General features: G+C 47.7%; 1 protein-coding gene across 2 annotated transcripts in view; it reads left to right on the top strand.

Annotated features, from left to right (window-relative positions):
• MED8 (mediator complex subunit 8) overlaps window positions 1-22,805 on the top strand; it is a 34,160-nt gene that overhangs the window by 8,809 nt on the left and 2,546 nt on the right. Inside the window, exons 2-7 of one of the 2 annotated variants that reach the window (XM_073358013.2) lie at window positions 1,579-1,697; window positions 5,260-5,404; window positions 6,158-6,298; window positions 6,721-6,802; window positions 11,539-11,787; window positions 14,717-15,222. In XM_073358013.2, coding sequence (XP_073214114.1) covers window positions 1,579-1,697; window positions 5,260-5,404; window positions 6,158-6,298; window positions 6,721-6,802; window positions 11,539-11,787; window positions 14,717-14,781 — 801 coding nt within the window. In that variant the 3' untranslated portion in view covers window positions 14,782-15,222. Of the gene's footprint in view, window positions 1-1,578; window positions 1,698-5,259; window positions 5,405-6,157; window positions 6,299-6,720; window positions 6,803-11,538; window positions 11,788-14,716; window positions 15,223-22,805 lie in introns of those variants that run through there. The other variant, XM_073358015.2, reaches the window with a different exon arrangement.

Below are 22,805 nucleotides of genomic sequence, written 5' to 3' on the forward strand. Positions count from 1 at the left end.
GAGAGGAAGGCTGATGGGGAGGAGCTAAGTGGATGGTAGATGAGAGCAACGTGGAGTGGGAGAGGAGAGAAGAGTCAGATACAGTACTGTTCGAGGTAGGGGAAGAGGGAGAGGGTGGAAGCTGTAGGAGCAGGAGGGGAGACATCCAACGCTTCCACTACGGTCTGTTCCAGGGTGGGAAATGTAAGAGAAGGAGGGGCCTCAGTAAGAGGGAAGCTGCAAAGGCTGGATGAGGCAAAGGGATCCCGGTCTTGGTGAGAACCAGGAGCTGGTAGGAGGGAGATATGAAGAGTCTGTGGATGGCTGTGATCTTTTTAGAAATGGCGTGGTGTTCCAAAGGGACACAGGGAAGGGCATGAGGGTGGAGGAGAATGGATGTCAGGTTGGGAATAGTGCAATGAGGGGGCAGAGATGATGGTGGGCATGTGTGTGGCAGGTGGAGCGGGTAGGGATGGAGGGAGGACCAGGGCTGGTGCAAATGTCAGCAGAGGTGAGGAGGAGGAGGTGGCAGAGAAGGATGTGGATGTGGGATCTGGATTTGTGGTGGTGGGAGGAGTGGTAGATTGGAATGGGAAGAGGAGTGAGTAGAGCTGGTTGGAACCGTACAGGGGTGATGGTAACCAGGATGGGGAGATGGACCCAGTGTGGGGAAGGGTTGAGGAATGGAGAAGGATGGTTGCTCTGAAACAGGAAGGGTGTGGTGAGAGCCATGGGTGGATGCCTGTAAAATGACTGTTTCATGATCTGCTTTCCCAATCAGCATTCCCTTCCCATTGTTTGGTTGCTCTCTCCCACCCTCCTTGGTGTATTATTATTCTCTTTGTGGTTTACACTGGTAAATTAGTGGGGCAGGGACCTAGTCCAACTGTGTTTCATAAAGAATTTTGTGCAACTCTGCTACTGTGTAAGTAACATAGTAGCCAAGATCCTAGAGTACTTTTCGTAAGAGTCCAGTGTTTGACCCAGCTTCCTAGGCTGCAGATACCCACCCATCTGTTAGGTGGCATGCTGTGCCCCAGTTGACTGCCACCCTCCATCCCAGAGGATGTCAGTGAGATGGCTCTATGTAGGTATGAAACACTTTGAGATGAAAGGCAGTAGTCAGCTCTGTTTGTGGGTCTAGGTGTTATATGACACTAATCACCACAGTGTCAGAGCACCAGCTGCAAATTAAAAATGGCAGATGAAACATGGGAGCCTACAGGTTCCATGGCAGCTGGAAATGACATGTGGTCAGTCAGAGACCAAAGGCAGAGGGTGAGGGAAAGAGGCTGGTACCTGAGTCTCAGGTGGGTATGGGGGTCGGGTCTAGTGGTGCTTAGGAAATGCAGGAAACCAACTGCCTTGTGAGCTGCACGAGACTGAGTTCCTGGCCAAAGGGAAATGGGACTGTGACAGAAGAAACCCCAAGCATTTTATCTCAAACACGGTTCTCTCCTGGAAGAGTGGTATTGTTCTATCCGCTAAGGGGGAGTGGGGCGATGCATATGAGTTTGTGTCTGGTGACCTCAGTGCATTTCTGGGGCTGAGGAGAGCACTAGGCCTTGTCCTAACCCTTCTCTTTCCCGCTTTCTGCAGAGGGAGGAGAAGCAGCTCGAATTGTCCCTGGAGGCGCTTATTAGCCAGGTGGCTGACCTGAAGAATTCCTTGGTCAGCTTCATCTATAAGCTAGAGAATGAGTATGACCGGCTCACCTGGTAAGAGGGTGTGCATGTTTGTGAGTGCGGGGTGTCACGGCTAATCTGTCCTGTTGTGCAAGATGTGCTCTACATTCTGCTTGCTGGGGTTCACAGAAGCCTGACTATACTCGTGGCCCTTATTTCCAGCTGCTAAATCCCATGAAAAGAATCCCCACCCAAAAAATCTTTTCTTAATACTAACTTTTCATGCTAGCAATTGCAGGTGTTGCCACATGGCGGTCAAGTGATTTTGGAGGGGAGGTGCCCACACACTAGGTTTGGCAGATGATCTTCTGAACAAAGAAGCAGCCACAAGCCTTGTAGAAGAAGTGCAAACTACAGAGGTGCCTGCTCCTTGTGTTGGCTCCTGAGCAAACTGTGCTTCAGGACCAGTCATGAATGGAGTAAGCGGGGACCCTCCCTTGCTCTGTATAGATTCTAAGGCCAGAAGGAACCACTGTGATCATCTAGTCAGACCTCTTGTATAGCACAAGCCAGAGAACTTCTGGGGAATGTAGGGATAGTTGTGCATGATATTCTCCACTCTAGAAATGGTCTGGTTCTATTATCTGATCTAATGTGGGTGGTTTCCTTGCTCGTTAGTCCAGGGTTGCAATTGATTTCTAAATCTCGGTTTGGGTCTTTGTTCTAGGGTTTTTATGCAGCGCCTATCACCATAGCATTGAAGTACTTGAGGGACACACATCTCTCCCTATATGCTGTCATGACTTTTCAGCTGTGAAAATTCAACTTCGGGATTGAAATTTTCAAGATTTGGTCTTTGCCCAGAGATTAACTTCATAGGAGAGTTTGACCACAATCCACGCTGGTGTTTCTGAGTTCGGGGGGGTGAACTCCCCACTTTTCCCACTTCTAAAAATGGCCACATTTTACACATTCCGTTGCCATGGTGATGGACACAGTGTAGAATAGAATTACCCTACACAGCTCAGTGCTGCATGTGTTCTGAAATGTGACCTTGTCTTGTGCGTGAGTCCTTATGGAAAGGAATGTCCACCCCCAAGGAAAGGAAGGAGCATTTCCAGGACATCAGTCATGGGCAGGATAATGGAACAGCTGATATAGGACTTGATTGATAAAGAATTAAAGGAAGGCAGTGTAACTGATCCCAATGAACATGGGTTTATGGAAACTAACTTAATATCTCTATTTGATGAGATTGCAAGTTTGGTTGATAAAGGGATGCGTGTTGATATAATATAGATAGACTTCTGTGAGGTGTTTGACTTGGTACTGCATACCATTTTGTCTGAAAAAAAAACAAAAACTAGAAGGATATAAAATTAACATGGCATACATTAAATGGATTAAAAACTGGCTAACTGATAGGTCTCAAAATGTAATAGTAAATCATCATCAAGTGGATGTGTTTCCAGTGGTGTCTCGCAGGGATTAGTTTTTGGCCATATGCTATTTAACATTTGTATCTGTGAGCTGGAGGAAAACACAACATTACTGATAAAGTTTGCATATAACACAAAAATTAGGGGAAGTTGTAAATAATGAAGAGGTCAGGTCACTGATTCAGAGTGATTTGGATCTCCTGGTTAAGCTGGGCACAAACAAATAATGTGTGTTTTAATACAGCTAAATGGATACATCTGGGAACGGAATGTAGGTCATACTTACAGGATGGGGGACTCTATCCTGGGAAGCCATGACTCTGAAAAAAATGTGGATGTCGTGGTGGATAAGCATTTGAACATGAGCTCCCAGTACTGTGGCCAAAAGAGCTAATGTTATCCTGGGATGAATAAACAGGGGAATCTCGAATAGGAGTAAAAGAGTTTATTTTTCCTCAATATTTTTCACTGTTGTGACCGCTGCTGGAATATTATGTCTAGTTCTTGTGCCCACAATTCACGAAAGATGTTGATAAATTGGAGAGGGGTCAGAGAAGAGCCACAAGAATGAATAAAGGATTAGAAAACCTGCCTTATAGCGATAGACTAAAATAGCTCAATCTATTTATCTTAACAAAGAGGTGGTTAAGGGCTGATTTACAGACTATAAGTACGTACGTGGGAAAAAAATATTTTAATAATGGGCTCTTCAGTCTAGCTGAGAAAGGTTGAACATGATCCAATGGCTGGAAGTTGAATCTAGCCAAATTCAGACAGGAAATAAGGTGTAAATTTTTGACAGTGAGAGTATTTAATCATTGAAAAAATTTACCAAATGTCTTGGTCAATTCTCTGTCACTGGCAATTTTTAAATCGAAATTGGATATTTATCTAGAAGACGTGTTCTAGGAATTATTTTGGGGAAGTTCTCTGGCCTGTGCTATACAGGAGGTCAGACTAGATGATCACAATGGTCCCTTCTGGCCTTGGAATTTGTGAATCTATGAATGACTATGCAAAGGCACAGACAGGTGGATCCGGTCAGGCCTCAGTGCAGCCAGCTTTCTCAACATTCTCAGATTCTGAGAGTTCACTGAAAGGAAAGATCCAGTTGGATTTTATCCCTGCCTAGAGATGGCCTTCAGATCTGTCTGCCCACACCACCAGGAGTCATCCTCCATAGGGGTTCTAGCAGCGGGGATGTATGAGGATTTGTATGATCTATCCTCAGTTCTGAGCTCCATCCTTGGTTCAGCACTGGCCTGCAACTCCTTGATACCAAATCTTTGTTAAATCGGGAACTTCAACAGAGCCTTGAGCTCCTTAATCCCAGCCAGGGACAGAATTGCACTGAGATCTGAGAGAGACCACATCCATCTCATTCTTTTGTTGCTCCTGATTAGGGCCACTATATCTTTCTTCCTGACTGCACTGCTTACCCTGGCCATCCCCCCCAGCCCCACCCTGTGTGTGGCAGTAAAACTCATAGTTGTTGTTTTGAATCTTTGTCCATGTGGATCTTACTCAAGATGCGCTTGGGCCTCATGCATGAAACTGTGTGCATGGCTCCTTGAGTAGGACCTTGAGAGGGACCCACGTGGAGAAGACATCTTGAAAACCCACATTTACTATACGATAAGTAAATTGTTTGTTCCACGTTTCTTGGGGTACGTCTACAGTATGAAATTATTTCAAAATTATTCTATTAGAATTTTCAGAAGCTATTTTATACATTCGGTCTTCTGTGTCCCCACTAAAGAGCGTGAATTTGGTGGAGTGCGTCCACAGTACCAAGGCTAGCATTGAATGTCGGAGTGGTGCACTGTGGGTAGCTATCCCACAGTTCCCACAGTCCCCGCCTCCCATTGGAATTCTGTTGGTGTGGGCAGACAGATCTGAAGGCCATCTTGTCATAGCATGTAATTTAAAACCTACAGGCACCTCCTTCCCCTTTTCCCTTCCAGTGGTGCTGGGAATGGCGCCACCCATGGCATCATACAGGGGGAGGTAGAGTTATTAGTCCCTGCTTTGAGCCTTTGAAGTAGGCTTCTTTCACAAATACCAGAGACCACCCTTCCTCCCCCAGCCTGCTCTGCCCCTGGCTCTGAGGGTTTTGCAGAGACGAGCGGATGACGAACTGAGGCTGAGCTGTGAGAGAGCTCTTTCTGTCTCCTGCATCCATTCCCAGGTCTCGCTCATCCCCTTTCCCTTCCCAGGCCCTCAGTACTGGACAGCTTTGCACTGCTCTCAGGCCAGTTGAACACGCTGAACAAAGTGCTGAAGCATGAGAAGACACCCCTAATGCGCAACCAGGTTATCATCCCCCTGGTGCTATCTCCAGACCGTGATGAGGAGATCATGGTAAGAACCTGGCAGCTCTGCTCTGCTGAGAGATGCCCATGGAGCGCTGGAATGTGCTTCAGGCAATAGCTCCAACTCACCTACAACCTCCTAATGCTTAACACGCACGGCCTTTCCACAGAAGGAAGAGGGGGATGAACCGTTTGGGGGAGGGGTGGCTCATCCCAGAGCTGCTGTGTGGAATCGTTTCACCTGCGAACTTGCACTTTGGTACAGTCTGTAGTCCTTGCTCCACTTTGTGAAAATGCAGTCACCGTGCAGCCAAGGCCCCTAGAGAGAGCATCCCCTGTACTGACAGGCCTCCCCACTGGCTGTCCAGGAACTTCGCCTCAGCCATGCTCTCTCCAGAAGAAGTCTGCATCTTGCATCATGTCCTCAACTAACTGACCAACAGGGAAGTAAATTCCACAGTCCAAGACACGCAACTAAGAACCCCCAGGCCCCCCGATATTGAAATGTGGGGGCTGTTAGCACAAGCATCCCAGCTAAATGTGACTGTCATGGCAGGCATTGCCTTGGGAGAGAAGAGGGATCTCGGGTAGTCCCTAGAATGTTTGGATACTATGAGGACAGGCGTAGTGTAAGAACCTAGTTAGATAGGACCCAAACCATTTAATGCTTTGTAGATCAAAATCACTCAACAGCAAATTGTTAGCCAGAGCTCTAGCTTCCTAGCCTGTGTTCTTTGCTCCAGTTGTGTGACTGCTCTGCTGGAGGGTTGGGCTCTGAGCGTGGATTCTCTGATTGTTCCAGCGACAGACAGAAGGGCGTGTGCCAGTCTTCAGCCATGAGGTGGTGCCGGACCACCTCCGTACCAAGCCCGACCCTGAGGTGGAGGAGCAGGAGAAGCAGCTGATCACAGATGCAACTCGAATCAGCTCTGATGTGGCACAGGTAGGGGAGGAACAGCTAGGTGCTGCACCCACCTTCAACCCAGAGAACAGGCGCAGGCTCCCCATTTCTCTGTCTTGCTCCTGGGTTGCTACACCCTGCCATTCTGTCCTTGTTGTAATGTGCTTTTCTTCTAGGCCCTTCTCCCTTTCCCCTTCTGTGATTTCTCCAGCTGCCCCAGACCATTGGGCTCCACCTCCTCCTAAAGTGCATCGCATTCTGTAGGGATTGCTGTTTGATCAGCAGAGATGAAGAGTACACAGTCATTCACATGGCTGTTCCCTGCCAACCTTCTTTTGGACCCAGGCCCCCTAAATGCCTGCATTCAGTCACACAGCCACTGAGAAAGGTTTTATACACTCACCTTGCTGTCTTGTACCATGCTGGAGATGTCCTTGCATTTTCTCATTATTTCCACTTTGCAGAAACAGATCCAGAGCCTGAACAAAATGTGCTCAAATCTGCTGGAGAAAATCAGCAAGGAAGAGCGAGAGTCTGAGAGTGGAGGTATGGCACTAGGGTGGAGATGGGGTACAGAGTCCAAGGGGAAGGCTTGAGAGGTCAAGTAGAACACAAACCATAGGGCCTGAGGAGAGCAGAAGGGCCTTATGGGAGAAGAGTTCGGGGTGGGTGGTGGGAGGAGAGGCTGAGCCAGGAGAGCCATTTTTTAGAAAGGAATCCAGACTGTTTGAGATGGGTTTCCTGTGTGCCAGGCATTATGTATTCTGTGCTGTAGGGAAATCTAATTGATCCAAACTAGCATCATTCAGGTGAGTTCTGATCCTATCAGGAATGTCATTCGGGCCATTCTGGCACCACTCCATGCAGGTTGCTATTTCTTGTTTTTTCCTTGCTGATGCTGTGAGTGGTGCTGTCCAAGATCCAAAATATAGGTTTTCTCTGCCTCAGAGGGCTTACCATCTAACCAAGGCAGATGTGTAGCAGCGATCTGACTCCAGCAGCCCACCTACAGCACAGCAGCCCACACCCTGGTCTTCCCCGGCCTTGGTTACTACTTGCAGGGTGACCTCAAAACCCCCCCCCCCACCACCACCACCGCCCCAAAGCACCTCAAAACCGTCTGCTCTGAACTGCCCAGCCCTGTCCGGGGACAAGTTTGTTGCTCCTCTAAAGAGACAAAATTGCAGTTTGCTACTTTAACTGGAGTTAACAATCACTTCAATTCAAACACAGCACTAGGTTGGTTTAGATAAAAGGGAAACAAAAATATTAGCACAAAGAGACAGCACCACCCAACCATCTCATTTCCTTCCAAATGCAGCGCTGGGATGGATATGGACCTTCTCCAGATTTTGTGGATCTGTAATAGCTTTGATAAGTGCTTTTATTCTCTTAGGATAGTCAGTCAGTTTAGTAAGTTTAGTTTGTTAGCCAGTAGTTCATAGTTAAATAGCATTAATCTAGGTTTTAGTATCTCATGAGAGTACAGGTGTCTATGGTGGGGCCGAAGACTAAGAAGCATGGCTTTGAAAGATGTGCGTTATGTTCCATGGTCTTCCCAGCTTCGGATGCCCACACCAGGGGCTTCAAATGCCTAGAGAAAAGACCTCGTTCTTCATGTGATGCTGTCTGTTGCACATTTACTCCCCATGTCCTGCAGGAGAGACAAAAGATTTCAAGCCCTCTTATTACAAGAAGTTTTGACTGTTACCCCTTTGGGATTGGGGGTATCAAAATCATCTGAGGGAAAGAACAGGTGGCCTGAATCAGCCCCAGGAATTTCCAGAGTGAGGAAGTTGATTACGCCAAAGGCATCAACCTCTGCACTGAGCTCTAGTTCCAAGGCAACCAAGCATTCAGTAGCTAAACCTTCAGACCCCGTTGCAAGAAAGGTACAGCCCTCTACTGAGACCATTCAGGATAGAGGACTTAACCCCCCTGACATCATGTTGGACCTGAGGACATTAGTTCAAACAAACAGAAAGCCAAGATGAAACATATCTTGGAGTTGGAAAAGATTTCCCATTTCAGGTTATTCATCAGATTCCTTGGATTGTGAATTCAGTGTGGGTCCAAAGTTAGCTAAGGAACCACAGCCTAAAAACATAATAGCCAATTGTAGGGTTTTCTTGGCCTTCAGACAAAGTTTTGTTTAATAGTTATAAAGGCTTGTTCCTCCTCCTGAGACCAATGCAAAGTAGCCAAAGAATCCAAAGTATCCATCAAAATCGAGCACTTCATCTCTTCCAGTTCTTTCTATCATGGTTTAGTCCTAAGTGGAGCACAGGATCTGGTCCAAGAGGTGAATATAGCTGGGCCACTTGGTAATTGTGACCATAATAGAATTAAATTTAATATCCCTATGGTGGGGAAAACGTCACAGCAGCCCAACACTGTAGCATTTAATTTAAGAAAGGGGGACAACACAAAAATGGAGAAGTTAGTTAAACAGAAATTAAAAGGTACAGTGCTAAAAGTGAAATCCCTGCAAGCTGCATGGAAACTTTTTAAAGACACCATAATAGAGGCTCAACTTAAATGTGTACCCCAAATTAAAAAACCTAGTAAGAGAACAAAAAAGTGCCACTGTGGCTAAACAACAAAGTAAAAGGATGATAAGACCATTGCAGAGAAACTAAATTAATTCTTTGCATCAGTCTTCACGAAGATCATCTGACTTCTTGGCTCCACCTCCGAAGACACCTACATGGTCTCCAAGAAAGACTAATTTAATCTGTATCTCTGCTGCAGATTCCGACCTCAGTTGTATCTCACATAATCTTTGTCGTGCTGTATGGAGTGGCTCACAACCTAAGTTCCCTGTAAGCTGTGCAGCCATGCAGCAGGTTATTTAGGGAGGTGCAGATCCCCCAGCCCAGCCCCTCCAGAGCTGCTGGCGAAAGGAGCCCTTCACCCGGCCCAGGCCCATCGGAAGTGCTGCAGCTGGGGAGAGGTGCCCCTCCCCTGGTCCAGTCCTGCCCCGCCAGAGTGGCTGTGGAGAGGAGTCCCTCCCCCGCCCAATCCAGCCTCTTCTCCAGCCCGGCCCCACGCTGCCGGAGCTTTCAGGGAGAGGAGCTCCTCCTCCGGCTTGGCCCAGCCCCTCGGGAGCTGCCACGGCTGGGGAGAGGTGCTCTTCACCCAACCCAGCCCAGCTCTGCTGGAGCCGCCGCGGCGGGGAGAGGTACCCCTCTCCCCCATCCCAGGTGCTGCTGTGGGGAGAGAGCTGGGGGGGGTCCTCTCTGTTCGCCACAGTCCCGAGGCAGCCTGCACCCCAAACCCCTCATCCCCAGCCCCACCCCAGAGCCTGCACCCCCCACACCCCAACCTTATGCCTAGCCCTGAGCTGCCTCCCACACTCCAATCCCCTCATCCCCGGCCCCACGCCAGAGCCCGTGGCCCCAGCTGGAACCCTCACCCACCCCGCACCGCAACCCTGTGCCCCAGCCCTGAGCCCCCTCCCACACACTGAATCCCTCGGCCCCACCCCGCCACATGAATTTTGTTATGGGCACCAATATGGCGGTGATGTGTCACATGTCACCTCCATATTGGTGCACATAACAAAATTCATTCCTCACATGGGTGGGAAAAATTAGAGGGAACACTGCTCACAGCTATGAGTGCCTACTGCTTACCTCAGGGCAGACTATCAAAGGGAAGGCAGGCATCCCAAACTGGTGAAGCCTGTCTGAGCTTCTTCCCTGAGCAGGGTCTGCCAGAGGATTGTAGCATGTGTGCTGTGGTTTAGCAGGTATGTACCCAAGTGGAAACAAATGTTGGCTTCACTCAGCTGCATTCTGTGTTTTAGCTCTGGTATAATTTCCACTGATCTAAGATATTGAAGCTCTTAGGATAACCTGTTCCCAGATGGCAGCACCTTTGTTGTCTGGCTTCCTCTTAACACTGCGAATTTCAATAACCTTTGTAGTTTCCTAAAGACAATATATAAAATTGACTAAGTTGGCTAGCCTTTTCAATAAAGAGCTAGCCATGCCCCAAATCACTCAACATATCCCATGAGTGGGAATATGCAGAGTTCATCCTGAAGAACTCCAGTTACAAGTGAGTAACCTTCATTTCTACAAGAGCTCAAGCAGCATCAGCTGCATTCCTTAGGTAAGGTACCCATCAGTGACATTTGCAGGGCTTCAACCTGGACATGTGAAAATATGTACCCGAGTCATATTATTTTCCAAGCACCAAGGGAAGATGCCAGATCTGGACGAGCTGTATTGCAGTTCTTGTTCAGATAGACTCTGAAACCCTCCTCCTTGCTGCACTGCACCTGAAGTGGAATGGACGTGAGCAACCACTTAAAGAAGAAAAAAAAACCAGTTACTCACCTGTTCTGTAACCGTTGTTCTTTGAGCTGTATTGACACATCTATTCCATGACCCACCCTCCTCCCCTCTATCTTAGACTCCAACTTCCTGTTTCCGGTAAGAAGGAGCTGAGGGAAGGTCAGGACAGCTCTGCCCCTCTATTCCATTGGCTAACACCACAAGCACGCAGACAGTGCATGCGGTGCTTGATGGGTACTGCTATGGGGAAAGAGCTCTGGCTTTGGTGCACTTGAACACACATGCTCACCCTGAAGGGGAATGGACATGTGCAACACATCTTGAAGGGCAGCAGGTACTGAACAGGCAAATAACCATTTTGTGTGCCATAAGGAGTCTCAATTCTAAAGTTCTGTGCTCTATCTGTACAGGAAACCTCCTGTTTTTAAAAACAGATCTTGGGTATTTCTGGTATCCGTGGCCAACATGGACTAGCACGGCCCTGTTACCTGAAACCATGTATGTTCAGTTCTGGAAAGTAGGTTTGGTTTTCCAACAGTCTGGGAAGGCTGTGGCATCTTATTCCATTGCTACCTGCCAGTCCACAGCATGGCATCTCGGAGAAAGGGGCCTTCATGGAGCCTCACGGATGTATCGTAGGTGTCCCATAGCGTCTGAGCACATCACGGTCTTTAGTGAACTTACCATCATGCACCCCGGTGAGGCAGGGCAGGGCTTTTGTCCCCATTTTACAGATTGGGAACTGAGGCACAGAGACTGACTTGAGCGAGGTCACACAAGGAGTCCTTGAGGGGGAATTGAGCCCCGGTCTCCTGAGTGCTGCTAGCATGCTGGCCCATCCTTATTCTATTTCATCTACTGGTATCCATGCCAAGTTCATTGTTACAGACGCAGGACAGTAGTGAGCCCAGGTTGCCTCCTGGGAACTGTCCAATGGACTTGGCTGTTGAAATGCTCCAGAAATCTTCTCTTTCCCTGCAGGTTTACGGCAGAACAAGCAGACTTTCAACCCTGCTGATACCAATGCACTGGTGGCAGCTGTGGCGTTTGGAAAAGGGCTGTCGAACCGGAGGCCTCCAGGCTCAGGGGGACCTGTCCAAGCAAGTCAGCCAGGAGCCAGTGCCATCATAGCAGGGGCTTCAGGCATCCAGCAGGTCCAGATGTCAGGTGCTTCCAGCCAACAGCAGCCTATGCTTGGAGGAGTGCAGATGTCACAGGCAGGCCAGCCAGGTAAATAAGAAGAATGCCTAAGAGTGCTTGATGTATGGGGGGGAAGAGAGGGACATCAAGGCCAGCAGTCCTACCCCAAGCACCACGTTCACCGTGCTGTCGGGGAGAGCGGGCTCTGAGAGCAGAGGGATACGCAGTATGGAGCTGGGGAGACCTGGCTTTGAGAGAGACATCTTTGAGGCAAGATGGGGGCTGAGGGCAGGGAGAGCAGAGCATATGTGGCATGGAGCTGGAGAGACCTGGCTTTGAGGGAGACCTCTCATGGAGTTGTGGGGGACACCAGGGTGTAGCTGAGTAGACTGCGGTATCTTGGGGATCTAGGTTAACCCACAATATGATCCAAACTGCCATTAAACAACAACTCAGAGCTGGAGTCAACAAAGGGACACAAACGGTGAAACGAACCCATATTCTCTTAGTACAAGGGAAATCTAGACATGAGGCTTCACCTCAGTGCAACTGAGCTTATTCCCACACCTCAGCACAAAACACACTAATCTCTGTGGATCTTTAACATGGGTTAAAGCCCACTCCTGGCCCACGCTCATCCACTCTGCTGGGAATGACCGAGAATCCTGTTTTAATAAAGACATTTCCCAGCATGTTGCAACCAGACATGTCAGAATGCACAGCATCCTGTTGGGGACCATGCATGCAGTCTGCAGGCTAGCGTCTTCTGTCTGTATTTGCTTCCCAGCAGAGAGTGAGCACCCTGGGAGTGTGGCCCTACCCCCCCACCCTCTGCACCTTCCTAACTCCCACCTCAGAGAAGTTAAGCTCTCTCAGTGATGGATTTGTTTTTACTTGAAAAGTCTGTGATCTGTTGTGAGGTTTTGGGGACCATCCAGATGGGTATGGGGTTCTGTCTCCACCTGCCCTGTAACCTTGGGGTCCATAATGCTGTGCAGCTACCGTTCAGATGGCTGACATCAGTGGATTTCCAAGAAAAGCCAGAGATTCAGAGATGAACTAGTCAGGGAATCCAGCATGAACAAGTTACACAGAAAATAAACATAAAGACGCAAACTTGATTTACATTTCCATGTTCGATAAAATCCCTTTGCTAATAGAAGCTGCCTGTTGTCTCTGAACAGTTGCCCGGTGTGTGCCCTGCTGTGGGTGGAATCTGGCATTCACTGACAGCTTCCTGCCTAGAGGTGTCCCTCAGTTTCTGGATGAAAGCCTCCTTTTTAAAGGGGTCCCCCCAAAACTATGGTGACATGTGGTTATTCAGAGTGGGGAAATTCCATCTTGAGGTGATAGCTGGGGATGTCTCAGTGTCTCCCTATTAACTCTCATCATTCATCATTATCTGTTCCTGGGTTGGACAATGGACGATTACATGGAGCCACTTGCCTTAGGAGGTGCCCCTCCCTGCTATGAGGTGGAGTTGAAGTTGTAGTACCAGTTATTAGCACAGTTTTCTATATATAAAAATACTTAGATTCATAACCAGTCTGTACACTTATTTCATTATGGCCATCACATTCAGAACATGACAAGCTGTGATACAAGATCTTACTCAATATACTTTGCATACTGTATTCTTGTTCTGTAAATCAGTGGCTCACTGCCATTCTCTCCGGGGGGTGTCTGGACCTCGATTGTCATGTCAGTTACTAGCCAGAAATGCTGAAGTCAGCGGTAAGGCACGCCATGGGCATGACTCTGAGCAATAGAATGTGAGTGCTGTGGATGCTCAAAGCAGAAGGAAGTTACGTAGATGCAGACTCTGGCTAAGTTTGGTGTTAGGATCCAGGCCCATGGATTTGCGATGCGTAAGTGTCCTCCAGAAACTCAGCTTTATTCAAAACACACATTTCTAGCCCTTACAGTTGTGAAGGAATCCTTTGAAATATAACCCAGCATAACCAGTGCAATGGTGTCTGCTGGTGTCAGCAAACATCCTGAAACAATGGCCCAGAGAGGTAGAATGGCCTCATTTATCTCAGTGGGGTGATAATTATGAACCACGACAATGTAAATGTCAGCACTGTTAGCGATTTCATGGTTGGTCCTGTTAGCAGAAACCTCCAGTTAATGTATTTCTCCAAATGCTCTCATTCCTAGGGTGTGGGAGGCCCAGCTGCCACTTCCCCCCACAGCTTCTGCAATGAAATGACAATGTAGTGTCAATACAGAATTCTATAGCACACAACACTGAATTTAGGGCAGCCCAGAAACAACTGAATTAAAATCATAAGGAAAGCTGAGCTGATTGAATTACTCATGCTCCTATTTAATTCACTAAAAATCTCAAATTTCCAAATTATTCTTGAAGCTGCCACAGAATCCAGGGGTGGTGGGTATGATGTTTGGGGAAGGAGGTGTTAATTGAGGGTAGTGTGGATATAACTCTGCCTACTGGTGAGTTCCTGGATGTGCAATGATAGTATTGATGGAAAACACCTTTGAGCAGCAGCCTTAACTCTAAATTAACATTGAGGAAGACAGTGTTTAGTGTTAGTCATTAATGCTCTGAGATCCTTGTGAAATGGAAAGTGCTATAGCAGAGCAAATTATAATGTATGGCTTGGCCAAAATAATGAGCAATGGTAGCAAATCTACATGCCTGCAAACATGTGATGGAGGATGTAACCAGGAAGAAGAGGGGAAGGATTTATTTAGGATGGGACAGAAGTTGGAACTGGATGACAGGAGAGGATCACCTGATAATTGCCCTGTTCTGTTCATTCCCTCTGAAGCACCTGGCATTGGCCACTGTTGGAAGACAGCATACTGAGCTAGATAGACCATTGGTCGGACCTGGTGTGGCCGTTCTTATGTTCTAACCAGCCTGCCCTGGAGCCTGGGGTTGGGACTGGATGGCTCCCAATAGGGCTGTTTCTGCACTGATGTTTTGGTGGTGCTCTCCTGTACAGACGATTTCTCTTACCAAGTGACTTCACAACTCCTTTTTCTTCTCTAGGTAAGATACCCAGTGGCATAAAAACCAACATCAAATCTGCCTCAATGCATCCATACCAGAGATGAGCAGGGAGGAGCCTCGTCCTGGCTGACCACACAACACCAGCATTCTTCCTGCCAATTGCCACTCCAGGATTTCCTTCCATGCCTGTCAAATCCCCTCAAGCCTCCACTCATAATCCCCAGCAGGGAGATTTCTGGGTGGGCTCTCCCATCCTGTGAGCTCCAGGCTGTCTCCTTCCTCTGGTTTTATTCAATGCTGGAGGGTTTGTGCGGAGCTGCTGATGGCCACATGCTTGGGGTAGGAGCTCCCCAGACAAGGGAAAGCCTGTCTCCCACCTGGTCTGGCCTGGAAGGGTCCATACGCTTCATTCATCCGAATGCAGAACCTGAACAGCTTCAGAGAAAACTCTTCTCCTGGCTTTTGTGTAAGGAGGTCCATGAAGGTTGCACTGCCTCCTCCCTTTCCCCTGCCTCCCATTGAATAAAGACCATGTACTATGCCAAGCATGACCACTGCTGTCTGTTTGTCAGGTCCAAGGGAGCCTCGCAGCCTGAGTCTCATTTCCCTTTGGGAATGGCTGTAGAACAGTTCTGCCTGTAAACATGGCATGGAGCTGGCCATTTATATGGCATCTTGTTCTCTATTGAATATTGATACGGAGGTTGAATCCAGGAGTTGCTGTTGGGTTTCATCTGGACACAGCACTCCCTGCCATGAGCAGAAGAATTGTTGTTTACTGTAAAACTCGCAATAGCTATTCCCCAGGCACCAGTGCTGGAATGAAAAAATCCATCCAAGGGGAAAAGGAGTAACCCTGTACCACCCTTTGAGATTCCATGTTGTGAGGGTCATAGCAGAGGGAGCTGCAGGAACAGAAGCACAGATGCTCTGTTTCTTATCTACGCTCCTCTAATGCCTCTACTTGCCTTGATCCCGTCCCATCTCCTGATCTCCCTCGCACCCATTTTTGCTCTTCTCCGTAATTTCTCACTCTCCTCGTGCTCTTTCCTCTCACAATACAAACATGCTTTAGTCTTTCCTATATTAAAAAACCCTCGTTTGACCCCACTTGCCTCTCCAACTACTGCCCCATCTCCCTCCCATCTATAAAGTTCATTGAATGCACTGTCTAAAATAATAGATAATCGAGGCCAGCAGGGACCACTGTTGATCATCTCATCTGTCCTCCTGCCTAACACAAAGTGTAGAACTTGCTGTCTGGAGTTCCATCCCAGGCCCTCTCCAGTCTGGCTTCCACCCTTACACTCCACTGAAAGCACTCTTGCCATAGTCTCTAATAACCTGTTCTTCTTTTGGAAATCCTGTCCTCCCTGGGCTTTGGTGATTTTGTCCCCTCCTGGTTCTCCTCCTACGTCTTTAGTCACACATTCAACATGTCCTTTGGAGGGAGATCTTCCTCTGCACTCCCAATGTTATATGGTGACTCCATAGGGCTCTGTCCTTGGTCCTCTTCTCTCTCTACACACCTGTACAGGGTAATCTCATCACAAATACAAGTTCAACTACCAGCTGGATGCTGATGACTCTCAGATCTACCTTTTCTCTAGGCATGTCTCCTTCTGTCCAGACTAAAATCTTGGCCTGTCTCTGACAGCTCCTCATGGATGCCTAGCCATCAGTTCAAGCTCAACATGGCTAAAACAGCTCCTGACCTTCCCCCCGTATCCTCCTCACTACCTGCTTACTTGATCACTGTGGACAACGCCATCTGCCTGCCTGTCACTTGGGCCCATTACCTGGGCATCATCTTCGACTCAAACCTCTGTCTAAGTCCTTGCATCTGGGCTATGTTTTAATCTTGCCAAGTCTTTCTGCATAACATCGCTAAGATAAGGCCTTTTTCTGTCCACCCAGAGAGCTAAAACTGTCATCCACGTTCTCATAGTTTTCTTGATTATTGCCACATCCTTCTGTCTGGCCTTAACAAATGCCGTCTTTCCCTGCTTATATCCATTCTGATCGCTGCTCCAAAGATAATTTTCCTAGCCTGTTGCTTTGACCATGTCACCCTTCTCTTTGCATCTCTACACTGGCTCCCGCTTCTCTATCACATAAATATAAGCTGCTTGTCTTCACTTTCCAGGCCTTTCATGGCCTATCCCTACTTTGCCTATCTCATTCATTCTCGTAATGTCAACTCCCTGCTCTTATCAGCCGAGGACATCAGCCTACATCTTCTACTTGTTAAATTTTCAAACAAGCATATTCATGCTTTCTCCTATGCTGTCCCTCAGGCTTAAGAGGAGCTTCCCGTAAACATCTGCAAAGCTACCTCATTATCTTCTGTGACAAAGTTCCTGCTCTACCTTGGTGGGTCTTGTGCTTATTGGTGGATTTGCTCGCCTTGGAGCTTCACGGCTGCCCTCAGCTTGGCTGTTTTTCTGAACCCACAGTCCAGGTCGACTCCTCCTGTGTCTGACCAGGAGTTGGGAGGATTTGGAGGGAACCCGGGTCCGCCCTCTACTCCGGGTTCCAGCCCAGGTTCCTGTGGAATGCAGCTGTCTAGAGTGCCTCCTGGAACAGCCGTGTGACAGCTACAACTCCCTGGGCTACTTCCCCATGGCCTCCTCCCACCACCTTCTTTATCCTCACCATAGGACCTTCCTCCTGGTATCTGATAATGCTTGTACACCTCAGTCCTCCAACAGTCCGCATTCTCACTCTCAGCTTCTACTGCCTCTTGCTCCCAGCTCCTCACACGCACACCACAAACTGAAGTGAGCTCCTTTTTAAAACCCAGGTGCCCTGATTAGCCTGCCTTAATTGATTCTAGCAGCTTCTTGATTGGCTGCAGGTGTTCTAATCAGCCTGTCTGTCTTAATTGTCTCCAGAAGGTTCCTGATTGTTCTGGAACCTTCCCTGTTACCTTACCCAGAGAAAAGGGACCTACTTAGCCTGGGGCTAATATATCTGCCTTCTATTACTCTCCTATAGCCATCTAGCCCGACTGTCACACTTCCTTCAAATTCCTGCTTAAGACTCTCCTTTACCATGATGCCTACAAAAAAATTGACTAAGGTTAGGCTGTTGGTGTGCTGAGACCACTGTCCAGGGTACTGACTGGTGGTGTCCCATTGTTTGCTTGTACTCTTCCATCCAGTAACAGAGATTCTTCTTCAAGTGCTGGCCTTTCTGTATATTCCACTATGGGTACACATGTTTTCCATGCACCCAGAGTTGGAGAATTTTGAAGGCAGTGTCTGCCAGCCTAAGATCAACACAGACTTTAGACTTTGTCAAGGTGTCCCTAAATTCAGTCATGGCAAGGGCTTACCTGCCAATGGACATGTTCCAAACAATGACTTTATAGATCAGGTCATGAACAACCCTTGAACATCAACCAAAATTTCTCTCTCTCGGCACATACGGCTTCATGCACTCACATCACATCGTTTGACAGACTCCATCTTCGTTGCCTACAGGCATGGCTTCAGACAGTGTACTCATAGAATCATAGAATATCAGGGTTGGAAGGGACCCCAGAAGGTCATCCAGTCCAACCCCCTGCTCGAAGCAGGACCAATTCCCAGTTAAATCATCCCAGCCAGGGCTTTGTCAAGCCTGACCTTAAAAACCTCTAAGGAAGGAGATTCTACCACCTCCCTAGGTAACGCATTCCAATGTTTCACCACCCTCTTAGTGAAAAAGTTTTTCCTAATATCCAACCTAAACCTCCCCCACTGCAACTTGAGACCATTACTCCTCGTTCTGTCATCTGCTACCATTGAGAACAGTCTAGAGCCATCCTCTTTGGAACCCCCTTTCAGGTAGTTGAAAGCAGCTATCAAATCCCCCCTCATTCTTCTCTTCTGCAGGCTAAACAATCCCAGCTCCCTCAGCCTCTCCTCATAACTCATGTGTTCCAGTCCCCTAATCATTTTTGTTGCCCTTCGCTGGACTCTCTCCAATTTATCCACATCCTTCTTGAAGTGTGGGGCCCAAAACTGGACACAGTACTCCAGATGAGGCCTCACCAATGTCGAATAGAGGGGAACGATCACGTCCCTCGATCTGCTCGCTATGCCCCTACTTATACATCCCAAAATGCCATTGGCCTTGTTGGCAACAAGGGCACACTGCTGACTCATATCCAGCTTCTCGTCCACTGTCACCCCTAGGTCCTTTTCCGCAGAACTGCTGCCTAGCCATTCGGTCCCTAGTCTGTAGCTGTGCATTGGGTTCTTCCGTCCTAAGTGCAGGACCCTGCACTTATCCTTATTGAACCTCATCAGATTTCTTTTGGCCCAATCCTCCAATTTGTCTAGGTCCTTCTGTATCCTATCCCTCCCCTCCAGCGTATCTACCACTCCTCCCAGTTTCGTATCATCCGCAAATTTGCTGAGAGTGCAATCCACACCATCCTCCAGATCATTTATGAAGATATTGAACAAAACCGGCCCCAGGACCGACCCTTGGGGCACTCCACTTGATACCGGCTGCCAACTAGACATGGAGCCATTGACCACTACCCGTTGAGCCCGACAATCTAGCCAGCTTTCTACCCACCTTGTAGTGCATTCATCCAGCCCATACTTCCTTAACTTGCTGACAAGAATACTGTGGGAGACCGTGTCAAAAGCTTTACTAAAGTCAAGAAACAATACATCCACTGCTTTCCCTTCATCCACAGAACCAGTAATCTCATCATAAAAGGCGATTAGATTAGTCAGGCATGACCTTCCCTTGGTGAATCCATGCTGGCTGTTCCTGATCACTTTCCTCTCATGCAAGTGCTTCAGGATTGATTCTTTGAGGACCTGCTCCATGATTTTTCCAGGGACTGAGGTGAGGCTGACTGGCCTGTAGTTCCCAGGATCCTCCTCCTTCCCTTTTTTAAAGATTGGCACTACATTAGCCTTTTTCCAGTCATCCGGGACTTCCCCGGTTCGCCACGAGTTTTCAAAGATAATGGCCAATGGCTCTGCAATCACAGCCGCCAATTCCTTCAGCACTCTCGGATGCAACTCGTCCGGCCCCATGGACTTGTGCACGTCCAGCTTTTCTAAATAGTCTCTAACCACCTCTATCTCCACAGAGGGCTGGCCATCTATTCCCCATTTTGTGATGCCCAGCGCAGCAGTCTGGGAGCTGACCTTGTTAGTGAAAACAGAGGCAAAAAAAGCATTGAGTGCATTAGCTTTTTCCACATCCTCTGTCACTAGGTTGCCTCCCTCATTCAGTAAGGGGCCCACACATTCCTTGGCTTTCTTCTTGTTGCCAACATACCTGAAGAAACCCTTCTTGTTACTCTTGACATCTCTGGCTAGCTGCAGCTCCAGGTGCGATTTGGCCCTCCTGATATCATTCCTACATGCCCGAGCAATATTTTTATACTCTTCCCCGGTCATATGTCCAACCTTCCACTTCTTGTAAGCTTCTTTTTTATGTTTAAGATCCGCTAGGATTTCACCATTAAGCCAAGCTGGTCGCCTGCCATATTTACTATTCTTTCGACTCATTGGGATGGTTTGTCCCTGTAACCTCATCAAACAAACAGTCCATGAACACAAAAGTAACAGTTCCCATCACAGTAATCATCTCTACTATGGTGGAAGGATCCCCACCAAATATGCATAAGTGTTCCCTTTCTTTCCCCATCACCAGGCACAGTGATCATTACAGATGTCTCCCTCTGAGGCTGGGGAGCCCAGATGGACAGTCATACAGCACAGGGCACTTGGAGATCCCGAGAGACCGGGATGTATATGAACATTCTGGAATTGTGGACAATCTGAGAGGCTTGCAAAGCCTTTCTCCTATTCATACAACGTCACCATGTCTTGGTAATGTCGAACAATATGACAACCATCTTTTACATCAACAAGCAGGGAGCAGTGAGATCCATCCCCGTGTGCAGAAGCATTCAATCCATGGAATTGGTGCATCAGCAGTCAGATCAGGCTTTTGGCAGCTTACCTTGCAGGGAATCAAAATGAGTTGATGGTCACACTCAGCCGACGCTTTGCTATCAACCAGGAGTGGGAGCTACATGACTCCATGGTAAACAGTATTTTTGCTGGCACCTTAAAGACTAACAGATTTATTGGAGCATAAGCTTTCATGGGTAAAAACCCCACTTCTTCAGAAGTGGGTTTTTTACCCATAAAAGCTTATGCACAAATAAATCTGTTAGTCTTTAAGGTGCCACCGGACTCCTTGTTGTTTTTGTGGATACAGACTAACCCGGCTTCCCCCAGATACTTGACAGTATTTTTGCTCTATGGAGAACCCCCACCACGGACCTGTTCACCTCTCAAACAACCAGGAAGTGTAACATATAGTGCTCCAGAGGCGCCCTAGGGCTTCATTCGTCGGATGACACTCTCCTTCTGTGGTCAGATCATCTGAACTAGGCCTTCCCTCCCTTACTACTCCTATCTTAAAAAGAAAAGAAGTACTTGTGGCACCTTAGAGACTAACAAATTTATTTGAGCATAAGCTTTCGTGAGCTACAGCTCACTTCATCGGATGCAGCTTAGTCGCTAAGGTGCCACAAGTACTCCTTTTCTTTTTGCGAATACAGACTAACACGGCTGCTACTCTACTCCTATCTTGACTCTTGCAGAAGATTCATTGGGACAAGACACGAGTCATCATCATCACCCCCAACTGGACCAGACAGTTTTGATTCCAGAGACTTGTACTCCTGTCATCTTACTCATCGATCAGTATTCAACCCTTTTCCAATAGCCTGACCCGGGGAAGGGCAGAATCAAGCATTCCAACCCCCAAGCACTCCATCTCAGGCATGGGTTTTTGGATGGGCATCAACTCTAAACATTTCTGCTCTGAAGCCATGCAAAGCATCCTTACTAATAGTTGAAAAGATTCCACTCGGAAAGGCTACTTAGCCAAGTGGAAGTGTTTGTCTGGGCACAAAAAAAACTTATATCCCCAGAAGCTGCAGGTATTCTCCTTATTCTGAACTATCTTCTTTCCCTCAAAGTAGCTCGTCTTTCCATCAGCTCTTTATGAATCGACCTGGCACCAATCAGTGTGTACCACCCACCTTCATATGGGAACTCAATTTTTGCTCACCTGCTGACTGCCTGGTTCTGGAAGGGCCAAGTTAGAACTTTTCTGCCATTAAGGAACCCTGCTCCTCAGTGGCACCTACGCCTTGTTCTTTCGGTGCTCACAAAGCCACCCTTGGAACCACTGTCTACATGTTCCGTGTCTCGCCTGTCTATGAAGGTTGCATTCCTCGTAGCCATAATCTCAGCCAGGCGGTGGGTGTAGGATAAGTACAAAATTAAAGAATTAAAGTTAGCTTAAGTTAAATGATAAGGCCAGAAGGAATAAAGTAGGGAGGACGTCTGGTTCAAAGAACTACTAGCGAGATAAAGGGAAGTTTCTAAACAGAAGGCCTCTGACCAATAGGAGAAGCTGTAGATGGTTTTAAATAAAACAAAGAGAATCTGTCTTTAAATAAGCCAACATGACCCTTCCCCAGCCCACACACCAATAATGCCTGTGTGAGCCCAGGTGCAATGGGGAACCTGTTGGACAGCAGGAAGGAGGGAGGAAAGGCCTTGGGAAGAAAAGAGGTTGTAAATCTTACCTGGATTAAGGCTGGAAATAAGGGTGAACTGTCTCCAGTTGTCTTTTGCTGTAGTCAGTAATTGGCAGTGACATCACTTGTTTGTTAAAGATATAAATAGTAAACTCTAAAAGGGTTCACTGATCATACCTGCCTGACCAAGCTAGAGCCGACCAATATGGGTCTAAGCACCCCTTGCTTTTAGCCCATTTGTAAGTATCTTGATCAAATGCTTATACAGGTTTTGTTACTGTTTGGATGCATTGCTTATTATTCAGGCTTTTTAGGCATGTTTAGAGTAATTGTATAAGTTTATCTTTGGATTTAATAAAGGAATTTATGGTTGTAAGGGGGTACACACTGCACTCCTCTGGATTCGGCCCCTTGGCCCCTTCTCCTCCGTGAATCAGGGACACTTTAGGCTGGTGCAACACCGGTGTTCTTTATTTGTGATCAGTTTCCCACCACCAGTTTCCAGCTATATACAGGCTTTACAGCTGCTTGGCCTACCACAGGCCTGGCCAG

This window comes from Lepidochelys kempii, chromosome 8 (genome assembly GCF_965140285.1).
Source record: "Lepidochelys kempii isolate rLepKem1 chromosome 8, rLepKem1.hap1, whole genome shotgun sequence".
Classification (NCBI taxonomy): Eukaryota; Metazoa; Chordata; order Testudines; family Cheloniidae; genus Lepidochelys; species Lepidochelys kempii.